The following is a 17248-nucleotide window of genomic DNA, read 5'->3' on the forward strand; positions in this document are numbered from 1 at the left end:
AAAGATGAATGTCAGAACCAATCTTAAATTACGGCATGCTGCCATTGTTTTTCTTTCCACAAAAAGGTCAAGGCATCGTAAAAAATGGATAGTGCGAGTTAACATACCAAAAACCCCTTTTGAAAAACACAGAATCTTCTTCCAAATATTACTTCAGCAATCTGTGTTTTTTCAACAAATACCTATTATCTATTAGTTATTTATGTCCCATCCGTGTGATATGTTTTTTGTCATTCACATTACTATTTTGTTTCAGGTGAGTAAAAAAATTAACCAAAACTAAAGATGGCAGGGATTGGGAATAAACTAAAGATACATCCTAGTGATAAAAACTTGCTAGCTTTCAGAAGGCACGATTTCAGCACTGAGTCTCAGTTTGACACAGGAGGCGGAACACATTCACGAATGATGATGGCAAGAGACGAAACTGACAGAAAAAAAGCTAAAACACAGGAAAGACTTACATTGGAGGATGTTAGATTTTCAGACATGAGGAAGAAAGTTCCTTTACTCGGAAGGATCCCGCAAAGTAAAATGATGGCTGCTGATGTGGATGATATTTTTGAAGAGGTATATAACATATATGAATATACGTGGATCTTGGTTCTCAATAATACACAAAAACAAGAGAAAAACCAGTAATATGTCATATGTCGGGGAAGCCGATCGCCAATAAACATGGTTAATCCTGCAACTTGTGTTTTGTAACACACAGGCAATCATTAGTTGCTGCTGAAGATCTTTGTAATTTTATTGGTGCTTTGTATATGAATAAAGCAACTAGAATTATTTTCCACTTGTCATGTCATTTTTAAAGAAGCCAGATTATTAAATTTCACTTTTAGACATATTGATGATATTCTTTGCATTAACAATCTGAACTTTTCTGATTGAGATCCATTAATATTCCCCCTAAACTAGAAATTAAAAACACAACAGACACAGCTTCTTCCGCCTCATTTGTAGACGTATACCTCGAATTTGACATACACATTCATCTGAGTTCCAGAATGTATGATAAACGAGACGATTTTAATTTTGAAAATATCAATCTCTCCCATCTTAGACGCAAAATATCAACGTCACCTGCATATGGGATATTCATTTCCCAACTTTTTCGATATCCAAGAGCCTGCAGTTCCTACTTTGACTTTGTAAAACGTCACAAGTCTCTTAGTAGAAATTTAATAAACCAGGGGTATGTCAAAGATCGTCTCGTCCTTCTTCTAAGAAAGTTCATCGGTAGGTACCCATACCTTATTGATAAATATTCTGCATTAACTTCACAAATAATACATGATGATCTTCATGTATAGATTCTGCGTACTGACATTGTCACCTTAATAACGTGTTATATTGATCTTGTATCTGTCTTTGTTCCATCATTAATTTTACTTTTACTGTTTGGTCTGTTTTCTTTGATATCCATTTGAAGTGGCTCGGAACTTATACATTCCGTCAATGTGTTGTTTGTTTATCTTTCATTTTTGCTGGTGTGTTTTGAACGTGTCACATTTTGTTTTCCTTTGGTAAATATGACGTGGCTCTGTACTTTAAAAGATCCGGTCATAATGTTTTTGTTTTATTATGATGCCATGCGATTGTTCTATTATAATTTGAAAATACTTCGAACAACAAAGTTATTTTACACGCGTAGTAATTTTCTGAAATTAGTTCTAACAAAACTTAACCCTGCAAACCACCATTCCCCATGTGAAATTATATTTTGGAAATTACTTTGGACGACAATTAATTTATATATTTCTTCCTGTGTCAGGTTTATATTTTGACGGGGGTCTCATTGGGGATTCCGATTTCGGATCCCGCTTACTGTTTTGTTATTTCCCGGGTCTCGCTAGACACCATTTCCCGTTTTCACGACATAATAATTTGACTTTCACGTGTCACACTTACAAATAATCAGCAATCCCGCGTCACGCTTAGATCCCAATGAGACCCACTCTGATGTCAAACACGCGACTTTACACTAGAGTTGATGTGAATGCAGTCACAGGACTTCAAATATTTCAATCCTTTATGGGTTGATTTAAAATACATATATAAGTAAGCAATGAATGTGGTTGTTAATTTTGATAGATACTTTTTGTGCTTCTTTATTCAATATTTGTTTGTTTGTTTTTGTTCTAATTGAGATTGAGATGACTGCTATACTACTCTTTTGACAATTTTACCTATTATGTCTATTTTGTTCACGTATCGTTGTAAATATAATGGAATTCGATGCAACAAGTGAGAGGTTAAGTGCTATAAAACCAGGTTCAGTCAACCATTTTTTACATTTGAAAATGCCTGCACAAAGTCAGGATTATGACAGTTGTTGTCCATTCGTTTGATGTGTATTATCATTTTTATTTACATTTGATAAGGGTCTTGATGTTTTGAATTTTTCTCCGAGGTCAGTATTTTTGTGATTTTACTTTTCTTATAACTTAACTTTGGGCCTCACTGCTCTTCAACTTCGTAATGTATTTGGCCTTTTGAACTTTTTTCGATTAGAGCGTCACTAATGAGTCTTTTATAGTCAAAACGCGCGCCTTGCGTAAATACAGAATTTAATCCTGGTATCTATGATGAATGTATTAACTAAACACTTCGTTTTTATTTTCAGCAAAAAAAGGAACACATTAGTTTCATCAAACAGAACTTCAAGCAGTTAGAATGTCAGCGATTTGTTCCTGCACCAAATCATCAAAACATAGAGAAGACAGAAGCCTTAAAGTATGTGTGGTAATTAAAGTGCATGACATTCTAAAAAATTGTCGTTAGTTTATTTCCCAATATCTAAAAATATGCATAACACTGTGTGGCAAATAAAATAACATATATCCCAAAAACTGTTGATTAAAAAGCAATACACGTCCACTTGTATTTGGTTTATTTGTATTTTTATCCATCTGTTAAGTTAAGTATTTTTCAATTGATTTTTATAGTTAGTTTTTATATTGTACTGTTATGCAACTATCCCAGGATAGGTTGAGATTTGGGATCCCACTTACATGTTTTAACCCCCCCCCCCCCCCCACACACACATTTTGTATGTTTTTGCCGATCCCAAGTCAGGAACCTGTTATTCAGTGGTTGTCATGTGTTTATGTGTTACATATTTGTTTTTCGATGATATTTTATACATAAATTAAGCCGGTAGTTTGAATTGATTTACATTTTAATTTTCGAGGCTTTTTATAGCTGCCTTTTAAAAAGACATGTTACATATTTGTTTTTCGTTCATTTTTGTTTTCATAAAGAAGGCCGTTAGTTTTCTCGCTTGAATTGTTTTACATTGTCTTATCGGGGCCTTTTATAGCTGACTATATGCGGTATGGGATTTGCTCATTGTTGAAGGCCGTACGGTGACCTATAATTGTTAATGTTTGTGTCATTTTGGTCTTTTGTGGATAGTTGTCTCATTGGCAATCAAACCACATCTTCTTTTTTATATGGTTTGGCAAAATTAATAGTATATTTTTGAAAATCTGATATAATTTTGTTTTTAGATGTTACTGTGGAGAAGTTTTAAAAAATCATATTCCATATCAATTTTATGAATCAACCCAACAAAGAAAACGTAAAATACCGGCATATAGATATGAAAACCTAATTCCATCTGGTATGTTCAAAGCTTTTAACATTTCTTTTTACTGCAATATAGTAACTAATATATTTATAATAACTACAGTTTTTTTAATTTATGATAAATCAATAATTTGAAAGGAATATTTTTACCTTTTAACAATTGAACATGTACATTTAGTACGTTCCTAATTACAACAACAATGTAAGAAATAACATTTATCGACATAAAGTGTTAGGGTTGTGCCAACATTTATTGGAGTGGGGAATTGGTCTTTGGTGTGGCATATGCAATCATACCATATCTTGTTATCTTTCAATATATACAAATCTATTAGCTGTCAGTTTTGTTCTTAAAAAGTACAAACGCGATTTTTTTTTAACACATTATGATTTTTTTGTAAATTTTAATGTATGTGTTTTATAGATTTAAAGACTTTTATTGATCTCAACAACCTGGGATCTAAACCTCCAGAAAAGTTCCCTCTTGTGGAATGGAAAGCTGATCAAGCTATAAAAGTAAAAACTACGACGTCTTTTGGAAAAATTAAATTTACTGGCATGGAACAAGTTGGTGGCATGAAACCTGCGAAGGTATGTTAATTTAGACAGATTCAATTAATAAATGATAATGAATGACCTCGTATAATCTTTCAATTATTGAAAATTGCACTTCATATAGTGTCTATGCCCTAACTTTAAATAAGTGCCTGTTAAAACTTTATCTGTTGATTCTGCTGACAAATATAGGTCAAATTCTGTATTGCTGATTAATAAAAAGGCACTCAAATTTGCTGTTAAAAACGAGCATACAATCGTATGAAACATGAAAACATGGCTAGTTGTCAATTTGACAGCTTTCTTTTTCCATATTACAAAGTATGTTTGTAGCTGTTTTTTTTTTATAAATCATGCTATTTCTTTTTTATATTTTTTAAAGCATACATATACAGTTTCATTGAAACTTTATTAACTCAAAAACTGGTCAGAGTATTACCAATTTAAATTTCATTCCCATCCTTAAATTATGTTTAACAATTTTATTGTCAGTGATAACCTCTTGATTGACGAAAAATTATAAAAACAATGGTTTTCCGTCATGTGACAAAATTTCGTAATTAACCTATTAAAATCTGTGTTCGTTCTAGTACTTACGTTTAACAGATGAAGAAAAACCAGATTCAGTTAGTCTGGCAATTCAACTGATGAAAGACCACTGGAGAATAATGGAGCCAAATACACCTAGTCTGATTATATCTGTTGTTGGTGGTGCTAAAAACTTCAAGCTTAATGGTAAAATGAGGGAAACTTTCCAGTCTGGTCTGATTAAAGTAAGTATAGTGGTCTGTTGTGAAATAAGGGTAACTTTCCAGTCTGGTCTGATTAAAGTAAGTATAGTGATCTGCTATAAAATAAGGGAAACTTTCCAATCTGATTTAAATATAGTAGGTCAAGTGTTTTCGACAAAATGACGGAAAATTCAGCATCCGGAGGCGGGCTCCTAAACATAAATATTACTTCTTCATGTAAAATGGCCTCTAAAATATTTCAACAGAAGTTACACTACTGTCAATAGCCATTGTTGAACCTTTTTGGAGCACCCACATTTTTCGGTGGGTTCACGTCTTAAAAAATCTCAGTTTTATGTGCTGTTAAAAACCACAAAGATTCTCCAAGAAGGTACATCATAAATAAACTACGTAGTGGCATAGTTTAGAAGTCGTAGATTAAGGTTACAGCTGCTATACACTTAAAATTGACCTTAATGACATGTACCAAGTTAAGTTTAGCTGTTTGTAATTAACTGGTTGATGTTGCTTTTACAGTAAAAAGTAAAATCACAAAAATACTTAAATTAGAGGAAAATCAATTCGGAAAATCCATAATTGCATGGCAAAATCAAATAACAAAACGCATCAAAAACGAATGGACAAGAACTGTCATATTCCTAACTTGGTAAAGGCATTTTCAGATGTAGAAAATGGTGGATTAAACCTGGTTCTATAGCGCTAACCCTTTCACTTCAATGACAGTCTCATCAAACTCCGTTATATTTACATTGATGCGCTAAATATACAGACACAATAAATGAAATAGTCAACATATGGGTACATCAGTCATCATCGTATAACAATTTTAAAAAGAACAATTTAACAGAACTCAAAAATATTTACTATCTACGAACACATTGATTGATTTGAGTGTCTGACGTCAGAAAATTATTTTATACGTCACATAAATTTGTCGTTCAATGTGCATACAAACAATTTTAAAATTTACATAGTCAATGTTAGCATACAGGGTTAAAAAATCAAAAGTATTTAAGAATAAAATTCAGAAATAGACCGAGATTTAAACTAGTCCAAAGGTGTTATATAGAATTTACAAGAATCCAAAAAAAGTTAATTCCACTACGCAAATGAATGATTTTGACGTTTGTGGTTCAACGCATATAGTAACACAAAGGCTGACCGAAAACGAATAATTTCAACAGAAAAAAACTTACAACTTCTCTTGAACTGAATTTTAATGTGCGTATTGTTATGCGTTTACATTTCTACATTGGTTAGAGGTATAGGGGGAGGGTTGAGATCTCACAAACATGTTTAACCCCGCCGCATTTTTGCGCCTGTCCCAAGTCAGGAGCCTCTGGCCTTTGTTAGTCTTGTATTATTTTAATTTTAGTTTCTTGTGTACAATTTGGAAATTAGTATGGCGTTCATTATCACTGAACTAGTATATATTTGTTTAGGGGCCAGCTGAAGGACGCCTCCGGGTGCGGGAATTTCTCACTACATTGAAGACCTGTTGGTGACCTTCTGCTGTTGTTTTTTTTATTTGTCTCAATTTTAAATACAGAAGAAAAAATTTATTACAAAAATGAAATAATATAGTATTGGCTTTGGGAAAGTCTTGTCAGTGGTAATACGAATATAACGATTCGATAATAACTGTTTGATATTCACCGACCAAGTTTTTCGATCAGATGATCTTGATTATTAGTAAATCCTGTTGGTGTCCTGGCACCTACTTTAATCAAATATATTGTATAAGCTTGAGATGTACCCACAAATATATGGTACTTGTGTTACACTTCGGATGAAAAATGCCCCGTCTAAAGCGCTTACATTCTTAATTTAATGGATCTAAAAAACAAAAATATGATACTCTCCCCTACTTGATTGCGAAATAATCTTGGACAGCAGAGAAAGGACACATAGTATGATCGGAATAGTGAAGGTTTATACTGACAAATACGAAAGGATCTGTCTTGGAGGTTTCAAGGTGTAGAATTGCATAATAATCGAGAATCTCAAAATCTGTTACAGTGCATACTTTGTGTGCTAAAGGTGCAAGGATCTTTAAACGCTCCAGCTGTAAACGAGAACGAGAGGCATTGATATTATTTCTAACTCCAGGAATGTGTCTGTCGCGAAAACAAAAATATTTTTTACAGACATACAATGTAAGATTTCTTGATGTTTCATTATAAATAAATATCTGGAACGATCTTTGTTGATAATATGTACGATGGCTTCATTGTCAAACCGAAATAAAATTCTTTAATTTAGTAGTCCTTGAATGACACCATATGATGGCTGCAACGACTATAAGACAGATTTCCAGAAAAGCAATGGAATATTTTGTTTCTATGGGGAAATAATTCCTCCAGCCAAAGAGAACACAATACAATTTCCACTTTAAATAACTAACGATAGAAGCCGCATCTCTTTATGATTCGATATCCCTTACACTAGTACAGTCAAGATTATAAAACGTGTTAATGCCATTTTAGTGTTCTTAAAACAGATACCAAAAATAACTCAAATCGGTACGACATTGGTCGGTCAAATAAATTTCATGTTTGAGATCTTTGAAATGGCAAAATTTAAATGCCCTAGCAATTGTACTAGTTCACGTTTAGAACAAGATTGTCTGTTAAAAGAAAGCGTGATAAATTCACTGATGCGACTTGTTTTATATTAAGGCAATACATATTCAATTTTGTAGATGTTAGTAGCAATCCAACAAATTGCTCTGGATAAATTATAAAGAATAATTAGCGAGCTCCTTGATTTTACTTTTTGTCACGACAGAAAACTGAAAATTGAAATTTAGTCATTAAAAATTAACAGACATAATTAAGTGCACGTTCTTTAAATCTGTTCTCACTAGTATGCAACTTAACGAAAATCAACTTGACAATACCGATTGTTGTTCGATGTCAGGAGAGGTAAAATGCAGGATTTAGTTCTTATGTGAGATACCAATTTTAGTTGACTGTTATAAATAGATCACGGTTTGTCATTCTTACCGATGCAATAAATGCTTTATTTTATTTTACAGGCTTCACAGACTACAAATGCTTGGCTGATAACATCAGGATTCAATATGGGAGTTATGAAGGAAGTAGGATTAGCAGTGAGAGAAGGACAGTCATTCGAATGGTATAAAGACAGATTTGCCCATGGTCTGCGTTGTATTGGAATAGCTCCATGGGGATATGTCAAAAATAGACATTGTCTGACAGACCATACTATCACAGTAGAGGTAAATTTGTACAGTAGATTCATGACTTTTCGTCGGATACCATTTTCAATGACTGTGTTGGTTCATATGATGGCCAGTCAAGTTCATTTCGTGTTTTCGTGTTTTCGCTCTTCATATAAAATTAACTGTACCAATTTTCTTACACCAGATGCGCATTTCGACAAAACATGTCTCTTCAGTGATGCTCGTGGCCAAAATATTTGAAATCCAAAGCTTATATGAAAGGTGAAGAGCTATAATCCAAAAGGTCCAAAAAGTATAGCCAAATCCTTGAAAGGAATCAGAGCTTTGCATGAGGGAGATACATTCCTTAATTTCTAATAATTTCTAATATTTTGTAACAGCAAATTTTAATAACACAAAAAATCCGTATTTTCATGCCAGTTCCGAAATACTGGCTACTGGGCTAGTGATACCCTCGGGGACTTATAGTCCACCAGCAGAGGCATCGACCCAGTGGTAGAAATAAAATTAACGGTACCAATTTTCTTGCACCAGATGCGCATTTCGACAATACATGTCTCTTCAGTGATGCTCGTGGCCAAAATATTTGAAATCCAAAGCTTATATGAAAGATGAAGAGCTTTAATCCAAAAGGTACAAAAAGTATAGCCAAATCCTTGAAAGGAATCAGAGCTTTGCATAAAGGAGATACATTCCTTAATTTCTAATAATTTCTAATATTTTGTAACAGCAAATTTTAAAAACACAAAAAAAATCGTATTTTCATGCCAGTACCGAAGTACTGGCTACTGGGCTAGTGATACCCTCGGAGACTTATAGTCCACCAGCAAATGCAACGACTTCATATTCATATTCTATAGGGCGAAAAGGTGAACACGCGGAATCCCGATGTCGAAAACGCGGAAATGCAAGTTATTTTTTTTTCTTTCCAATATCGCATTTTCGTTTTTTGTTTTGGGAGTTATCTACTTCTTGAAGTCGTTTCGTTGTTGCATTATTCTGCCAGCAATGTTTCCTAATCATATTCTGTCTTTGAGATTTGGTTTTAGCACTCACGAAAATAAAGTGTTAAAGAACTGTTTTAAATTTGCAAAGAAGTGTTTCGAAAAACAGAATTAAAAGAAACATTGCACCGAAGACCTGTTGGTGACCTTCTGCTGTTGTCTGCACTATGGTCGGGTTGTTGTGTCTTTGGCACATTCCTCATTTCCATTCTCAATATTATAAATACATTACATTATATCTTTAATGCTACGACGTCCACATTAGGTCATAAAATGCTCCAAGTGCAGAGCAGAAAAGGAAACAGCTAAGTTTTATGCACTTTACCTTCAGTATTTCCTTTGTTGCCATGATAAATGATAAAGGAGTAGGTCCGGTAAGGGTCGGTTTTGGCCTCAAATTTCACGTTAATCTAACGAAAGTTTTTGGACGAATGTCTGGCGTATTAAATTATAATCCTGGTACCTTTGAAAACTATTTAAACACTTAAGTGTCTATTTCAATTGATTCGATTAGTTTATGTGAAAGATTTTAACTGATTTAGTCATTAGAACCACTCTGATTGAAGCTTAAATATGAAAAATCTATTAAATATGCCAAAAAACGTCACTTTTTAGATTGTTTTTGTCAAAAATGGCTGCATCCGTGTTCATCCTCAACCTTTATATATGCTTTGTATTATCATCAAATACAACTTACATTTCAATATTATGAATAAACACGAATGCGGCCACTTTCATTTTAGACTGAAACCGTAAAAAAATTAACCAAAATGCTAAAATTTTGAAAATTTCAGTGATTTAGCACGACTTATTGATGCTAGAACGCGATATTTGTGCAATGTATTGTAAAAACAGCTCATATTTATGTAGCAAAAGCATTTTGCTTTCCAAAATATAGCTTAAAGATTACATTTTCATAATTTTCTAAAACTGCTATATTTTTTGGCCAAAAAGGGTCTTACTCTAATCCTTTTTTTCTTTACTGAACACTTTGTACTTTTTGAGCCAAATAAAGGCCTTATCACCCTTCAACTTTAAAAAAAATGTATGTACATGTAAACTTTAAGAATTGCGTGATTTACATAAAAGTTTTTTTCCTGATCACATGATTTCCTCATAGTAACATATCATAACTAGTGTTAGGCCAAAAATATGTGTAATGCAGTTGTATTAGAATTTGCTCATCTCTAGTCCACGGATATAACTTAGATCAGCCCCTCAGTCATGGTTTGATAACACCGAAAAGAGGGGCAGAAGATGTTTTTTCTTTTAATAGGGGAGTTATCTAAGGGAATTAGTAACTCCTTCTCTATTTAGGCCTTCTCTTACATATGTGTTGTAACTTGTATGTTTCAGGGAAAGTTTGATAAGATAGCTGAATACAAAACCAGTAATGTGATAGAACATGCCAAACCAGTGCCGCTGAATTCAGATCATACACATTTCATCTTTGTTGATGATGGATACAGAAACTCGTATAGGGGTGTGGCTCAATTTAGAGCTAGATTTGAAAAGAAACTGTCTGATCCAATAGTAAAAGGTTAGAGTAAATTTCGACTGATTTCAGCCTGGAATGTGGAGTTAAAGATATGATAATAAAAAAACCCAGGGACATGTGATACACTAGTATATGTCAACGAGAAAACCATTTTTCAACAAAATAGGCGGATGATTTAAAAAAGGGGAATAATAAGATAATAGTGTTAAGGAAATGAATAATCAAACATAAATAGCTACGTTATATCTTAGGACAATATCTAACGAAACGAACTATATATATTGACAATCTTTGCATTGATTATAAACGATGAATTTTGGAAAATAAGTGCGACCTGATCCTGGGTTGCAATTCCGAACGCTTTAAAGTAGGAAAATCAGTAGCTCTATAGTCCGCAACTAGTCAACAAATAACATGAGGACCTAACAGCTACGGTTCCGCAGCAACAATGTTCCATAGACGATTTCTTCTTTTATTTCATTTTACAGGTGGAGAGGGGATACCAGTTGTATTGATTGTAGTAGAAGGAGGTAAGGATGCTATAGAAGATGCAAAAACCTCTCTAGAACATAATATTCCTGTTATCTTGTGTGAGGGTACTGGTAGAGCAGCTGATATACTAGTGTATGCTTACACCAATCAAGAGAAAGGGTAAATGAATCTCTCATTGCACATGATTTATTTTAAAGATATATGTAATCATGGTGATATACCTTCTGTTTAAGTAACCATCCGTCATAGAATTATGTTTGTGTTTTGTATAATCATTTTATTCATACAAAAACAAACATACTTTGTTTTAAAGAACGAAAATCTATAAAAATCAATGTTTATACAAGTTTTGTTTTCTTAAATTCTTCAACTGAGAGATGAAAGTATGCCAAAAAAGTACATTCATTAAAAAACCCCGTTAGGGACTGATTAAAATACTATAAAGTACAATTGAACTTTATAAAATACAGAATATTTTCTTCTTTCTATGTCAAAGTCAAGAAAACATCTTGATACCAAAAAGAATGAAAATAATGAACCAAAATGTTCTGAACTGGTCTCAACTTGATCGTTGATTTAAAACAGGAAAACCATCCTTTGATCAGAATTCAACATTGATATTATTTATTATCTTTTCTAAATCAAGAACAAGATTCGTAACATGATAACGAAAGCGTACTTTGAATTGAAGCTAGCAGACAAGGACGATCCTAAGGCTAAACAGAAGGCTGATGATGGGATCAATAATGTGTTTGAAAATGTAAAAAGTTGTATTACAAAGAAAGATATGGTAAGACATTGATCTTTTCTCTGTCCTTTTTTTTCTGAAATAAACACATTTTTTTTAATATGTCAAACTGTTCAAGAACGATATTTTTACTTTTATATTTTTTTCCGCTTCGTATTCTCAGATTGTTTTGTCTTTGATATTTAACCAACACAATAACAGACCATTTGTAATCTTGAAATACCGTATTCACACCAAATCGTTATATGTCTCTATTAAATATAATACCTCTAATTGTAATTTTTATATAATATTTGTGCAACATATTCATACTAGTATTGCAAATATTTTATAGTCTATAGACATGATAGAGGTTTATTTGTAATGTTCTGATTAGTCCCCGAGCTAAGGGATCTATCGATTTGGTCTCCTCTGGCCGCCTGTCAAATCATAGAATAAGGGGTCAAACATTTTCCCACTTTGATTGAAGATTTGATGGTATAAACTATCAGCATTCCAATGGGAATAAACTCATCATAGATACTAGAATTAAAATTTAATATTTACGCCCGACGAGGGCTTTTTCTTCAAAACGCTGGAATATAAAAATGTTTAAAAGGCCCAAAAAATTAATAAAAACAATGGTAAACAATTGTGTCCCTCTTCTTACATCAAGATTTTTACAAAAATCGTCGGTTGAAAACCAAACTGTACGACGAAAGAGATGATTTAAGCTTCACAATTGAGAAATTTCAATTTCTATTTAGCAATATTCCAGCAGCGCCTGCATACGCAATATGTTTCTCCAACATATTACCGGGCTTGTGTTTGCTTTCTTGTTTCCTTGATATAGGTTTTCTGCTCTGAAAATTGCAAGATGCAGTTATTTTGTTTTTAAGTTTGGATGATTTTTTTTCAAGTGTTATAGACAATGGACTTAAAAAATCATGATAATAATTATTTTTACTCACTTTGTTCTATAAACATATAGTTCATCAGCTAGTTCTTAAAAGCGCGCTAGTTAAGGAGTTTGTGTTACACCCCAGGGTACCGCGATTTTTTTGGATAGAATTCAACTTCATTTTCTTATTGATAAAATACAAGGTGTTAGACTAAAAAAAAAGTGTCCAAAAGAGGATTAAAAACGTCCCTTCCAATGATCCCCTCATTTATTAATCACGACTTAGTAATTTTTTTTTTTTTAATATATAGCGATTAAAAAAAAATAAAGTATAGGTTTAAACAACTAAAACAGATACAAAACTATCATATTAAATGTAACTCGGCAGATTTTTTGTTTAAAAAAATATGTTTTTTTACATAACAAACAATCTGATTTTTGGGGTTCAAATTAAGGCATATTTTCTCCTTTCATAAAGAAATTCGTTATACAATTACCCGTTTTAGTTAATTAAACTTGAGAATTGATCATAAAGCAGTGTTTAAATCATTTGCAGTATTTATATATCGTCTTAAATATGAATTATTTAATAAAATATATGTACGTGCAAATACTCGTGAAATACCGGAAATCATCAAATTACCGTCTTTGATTCAGTTTACAACATCTACAATGTATTCACACATAAACATTATCAATTTGCAACTGAAAACGAACATTTAATTGTCGATTTATGATGTTTTTGTTAGACAAATTATTTTATAAAGTGAATGTTTAACGAAATATTTATGAAAAAATACAAATTAAGGTGATTTTTTTTGCGTTAGGAAAAGGTGCACTCTATCGAACTCAATAAAGGTGTTCGTGATAAAATTTTGTGTTTTAGCTATGTAGTGATTGACTTAAGCTTTTTAAGTCATTCAATCGACAAACATCGCTTTGAACGAACGTCAAATAGTCAGATGTGGGATTTGGCAATACTTTTTACTTTCTTAGGTTTCTTAGAGAGACAAAAATAGCTTTGTTGGTTTCAGTTAAAATAAAGATTCTGATAAACGTTAATTGGTTGATAAATGCACATGAAAGAGCTTCAATATCCTTAAAATGTCGAGATTTGGTAGGAATGGTTAACCCTGAAACATCCGCCCAAAAAGAACTCAGAAAAACTCTTGTTTTAGACACTGCAAAGCTGGCTAATTCCATTAAAACATCTAAGCAGTTATTTGGCTTGTTCTCGGGTTCTGTTGCTTCTTTGGAATTAATGTGTAACCTTCTAAACGCGTATGAAAAGGGAAAATTTGCTTCAGAAATTTTCATTTCGGAACGGCTTATTCAAAAGTCAACCGATATCTTCAAAACACTCAAAAGAAAATCATTGCTTACATTTTTAAAATAGGTAATAAAAGGCAAGCAGATAATGGCTGATAAGAACAACAAAACATTGAGAGCAGATAACAAAATGTCGCCTGCTTGTCATAACCCAGACAAGATAGTTGGTTATGCGATAGGTTCTTAAGTTTGAATTAGGTCCTCTTCCAATGTCTCTTGCAAATTTTGATGGTACACATGTAATGAAAAATTAAAATCTGTTCTGAGTGATCTTTTAGAAAAGGCTCAATCCTTAGGAAAGCATGTGGATATTTGATGACATTGCAGTTATTCAAATCATTAATTACTAGGATACCAAGCACTTTTTTTCGATTTGGCAATTATTTTTTTAAAAACCATCCTTTTAGTTTCGAAAAGTGGTCCCGCATTGATTTTGTCACTGATTAGTATCCCACAATATTCATAAAGAAATTAGAACGGCAGGTCCTTGGGAGGGCAAATCATTACGATAAGTTCTAAACCATCACAATCGTGTTCTTGGGAATGGAAGAAATGTTTGTAAGTTGGGGGAACCTAAGTTGCTTTTGTTGAATTCTTTGGTTTTGAAAAGAGTAAACAATCCTATAGATTTACACTTGAATGTATTGATTTATTTGTATCACATTTTATGTGCCACAAAATATATGTTCAAAATGAAATAGCGTAGAATGGTTTTAGCTTACAATCAAACAGGAAGAAGCCGATAAAAAAATGTGTCTTAAAGCAAAAACATGCAGCTGACAAAGGTTACGAACCCATTGTTAAAAAACCTTCTGACACTGAATTGGAAGTATTAGCTTTCTATTTTCACAGTTGCATATCAATTCTAACATCGTTAGTCTGACAGATACATCTTCCAAATGCAGATTATTAAATGTGCAATCAATATGTGCAAAATTTGGTGAGAATGTTTGTAGAAAACTGCCAGGATTTCACGCCAATACAGGTTGTGATTTAGTAAGTGTTTTGTCTGGTAAAGAAAAAAAAGCAAAGCATTCAGCTTTTTGACACTTTATGTGGAGTTTTCAGATGGTCTATTCCATCTTAATGAAACCTTTGAAGAGGTAGAATGGTTTTAGCTTACAATCAAACAGGAAGAAGCCGATAAAAAAATGTGTCTTAAAGCAAAAACATGCAGCTGACAAAGGTTACGAACCCATTGTTAAAAAACCTTCTGACACTGAATTGGAAGTATTAGCTTTCTATTTTCACAGTTGCATATCAATTCTAACATCGTTAGTCTGACAGATACATCTTCCAAATGCAGATTATTAAATGTGCAATCAATATGTGCAAAATTTGGTGAGAATGTTTGTAGAAAACTGCCAGGATTTCACGCCAATACAGGTTGTGATTTAGTAAGTGTTTTGTCTGGTAAAGAAAAAAAAGCAAAGCATTCAGCTTTTTGACACTTTATGTGGAGTTTTCAGATGGTCTATTCCATCTTAATGAAACCTTTGAAGAGGTTGGCGAAGAGTTGTCAAATCACTCGAGGGGTTATCGTGTTTTGTATATGGCTACGAAATTAAAAATATCGATGAATAAAGATCAGAACGTTTTGAAATGCAAAAGATGCAATGTTAAAGCACATTAAACAAGCCAACTTTCGGACGAAGATTTGGAAATCATCTGCTCTTAAAAAGAACACTGGTCTGTTGCCAAACAACTATGGTTGGATTATTTAGAGCGCTTTGGTCAGTATCAATTTGCTAGACCAACCACCAGCGTTATATGCTTTGATAATTCTGATGTGCTGTTCATGTAAAGCTGATTGTGCCAAAAAAGATGATCATGTGTTCAACAAGGTTTATCCTGAACAGATATCTATATGTTAATGCTCGAAAGCTTGTAGATATAAACATTATCAAATCGTTGATATTGCTAACGATGACGACGAAGATGATAGAAATGATGATAATGATAATTCGGTAGATGCAGGTGACCAAACTGATGATGATTCTTTGGATTGACCTTCTGCGTGACCTTACAATGTGGTGATTCGGTTGTTAATTAAAAAAAAAATAGAAATCTAGAAACTCTGACAGCTTAGTACGTTTTAATATGTGAGTTATTTCATGAATGTGATGAATAAATTTGTGACAGAATCGTGCATTTCTGGTTGCTTATATTTGTGTTTGTCGTTGATTCTATGTTTTTGTTTCTTACCTTTAGTTTTTTTTTTCAACAGCCTTTATATACTTTATGATCTATGTTTCAATGTGAAAAAATATACCAGTTTATCAAGAAAATTAGTACCTATGCTTCTTTTCATTCAAAATCATGATTTTTGGAAATTACCCTCCCCCTTTTTTCTTGGTCCTCACCAATTTAAAAATTAATTTAAAATTAGCCTGCGTTTAAATAAGATATGATGTGTTCCATTTAATAAAAATTATAGTACTGTATATTTGTTATTTTTACATATTTCTGTAAATATGTGCAAAACAAAAATTTTGATATACCCTTAAATAAGTCCCCTTTTAACCCCTTTTGGACACTTTTTCAAAAGTCTAACACCTCTTAAAATATTCTCCTGATATTACTCTTTACATTTATACAAAAAAAATTGTGGTACCCTAGGGTGTAACACAGAACTGAATTTTTGCCCTACCAGCTGATGGACTAATATCAATTCTTTAATATTTGCACCAGGAGATATTTCTTTATGCAGAAAATATAACAAATTAACGAATAAGTTAGCATTTCGTTCCAAAACAATGAAGTTTTATAAAGTAGGACATAATGTATTAACATGACCAAATGCTTGTTCATTGATAGAAATGGCCACATGTAGAGATGCTATTTGTCATTAGCTAATCACATAATTGTTATTTGCAGAAGACCATATGATTTAAACATTTTATAAGATGCTCAATTTATCAGACATACTTATATATTCTAAATGTATCATCTAATTTCAGATCAGTATATTTCATATAAACAAACATGAAGAACTCGATCGTGAAATTCTGAAGATTTTACTAAAAGGTATGGATACTTGTTTCTACAATTTATAATTATTTAACTAATCTTATGAATGGTAACATCCTATATATGCATAAAAATATATATTTTGCTATCAAAGAGTGATTATTGGTATTTTGCTGTCAGATATTCAATGTTATTTTATTGTGATTTCAAGGTAAACATTA

General features: G+C 32.5%; 1 protein-coding gene across 1 annotated transcript in view; it reads left to right on the forward strand.

Moving 5' to 3' along the window:
• Nucleotides 1-285: 285 nt before the first annotated feature.
• The window catches only part of LOC139528965 (transient receptor potential cation channel subfamily M member 7-like), a 29636-nt gene continuing 12673 nt past the window's right edge, over nt 286-17248 (forward strand). Inside the window, exons 1-10 of the mRNA XM_071325210.1 lie at nt 286-570; nt 2630-2739; nt 3516-3628; nt 4019-4185; nt 4740-4922; nt 7939-8142; nt 10467-10650; nt 11097-11259; nt 15364-15454; nt 17018-17084. Coding sequence (XP_071181311.1) covers nt 286-570; nt 2630-2739; nt 3516-3628; nt 4019-4185; nt 4740-4922; nt 7939-8142; nt 10467-10650; nt 11097-11259; nt 15364-15454; nt 17018-17084 — 1567 coding nt within the window. The remainder of the gene's footprint in view (nt 571-2629; nt 2740-3515; nt 3629-4018; nt 4186-4739; nt 4923-7938; nt 8143-10466; nt 10651-11096; nt 11260-15363; nt 15455-17017; nt 17085-17248) is intronic.

The sequence above is a fragment of the Mytilus edulis genome, chromosome 6 (assembly GCF_963676685.1).
Source record: "Mytilus edulis chromosome 6, xbMytEdul2.2, whole genome shotgun sequence".
Lineage (NCBI taxonomy): Eukaryota > Metazoa > Mollusca > Bivalvia > Mytilida > Mytilidae > Mytilus > Mytilus edulis.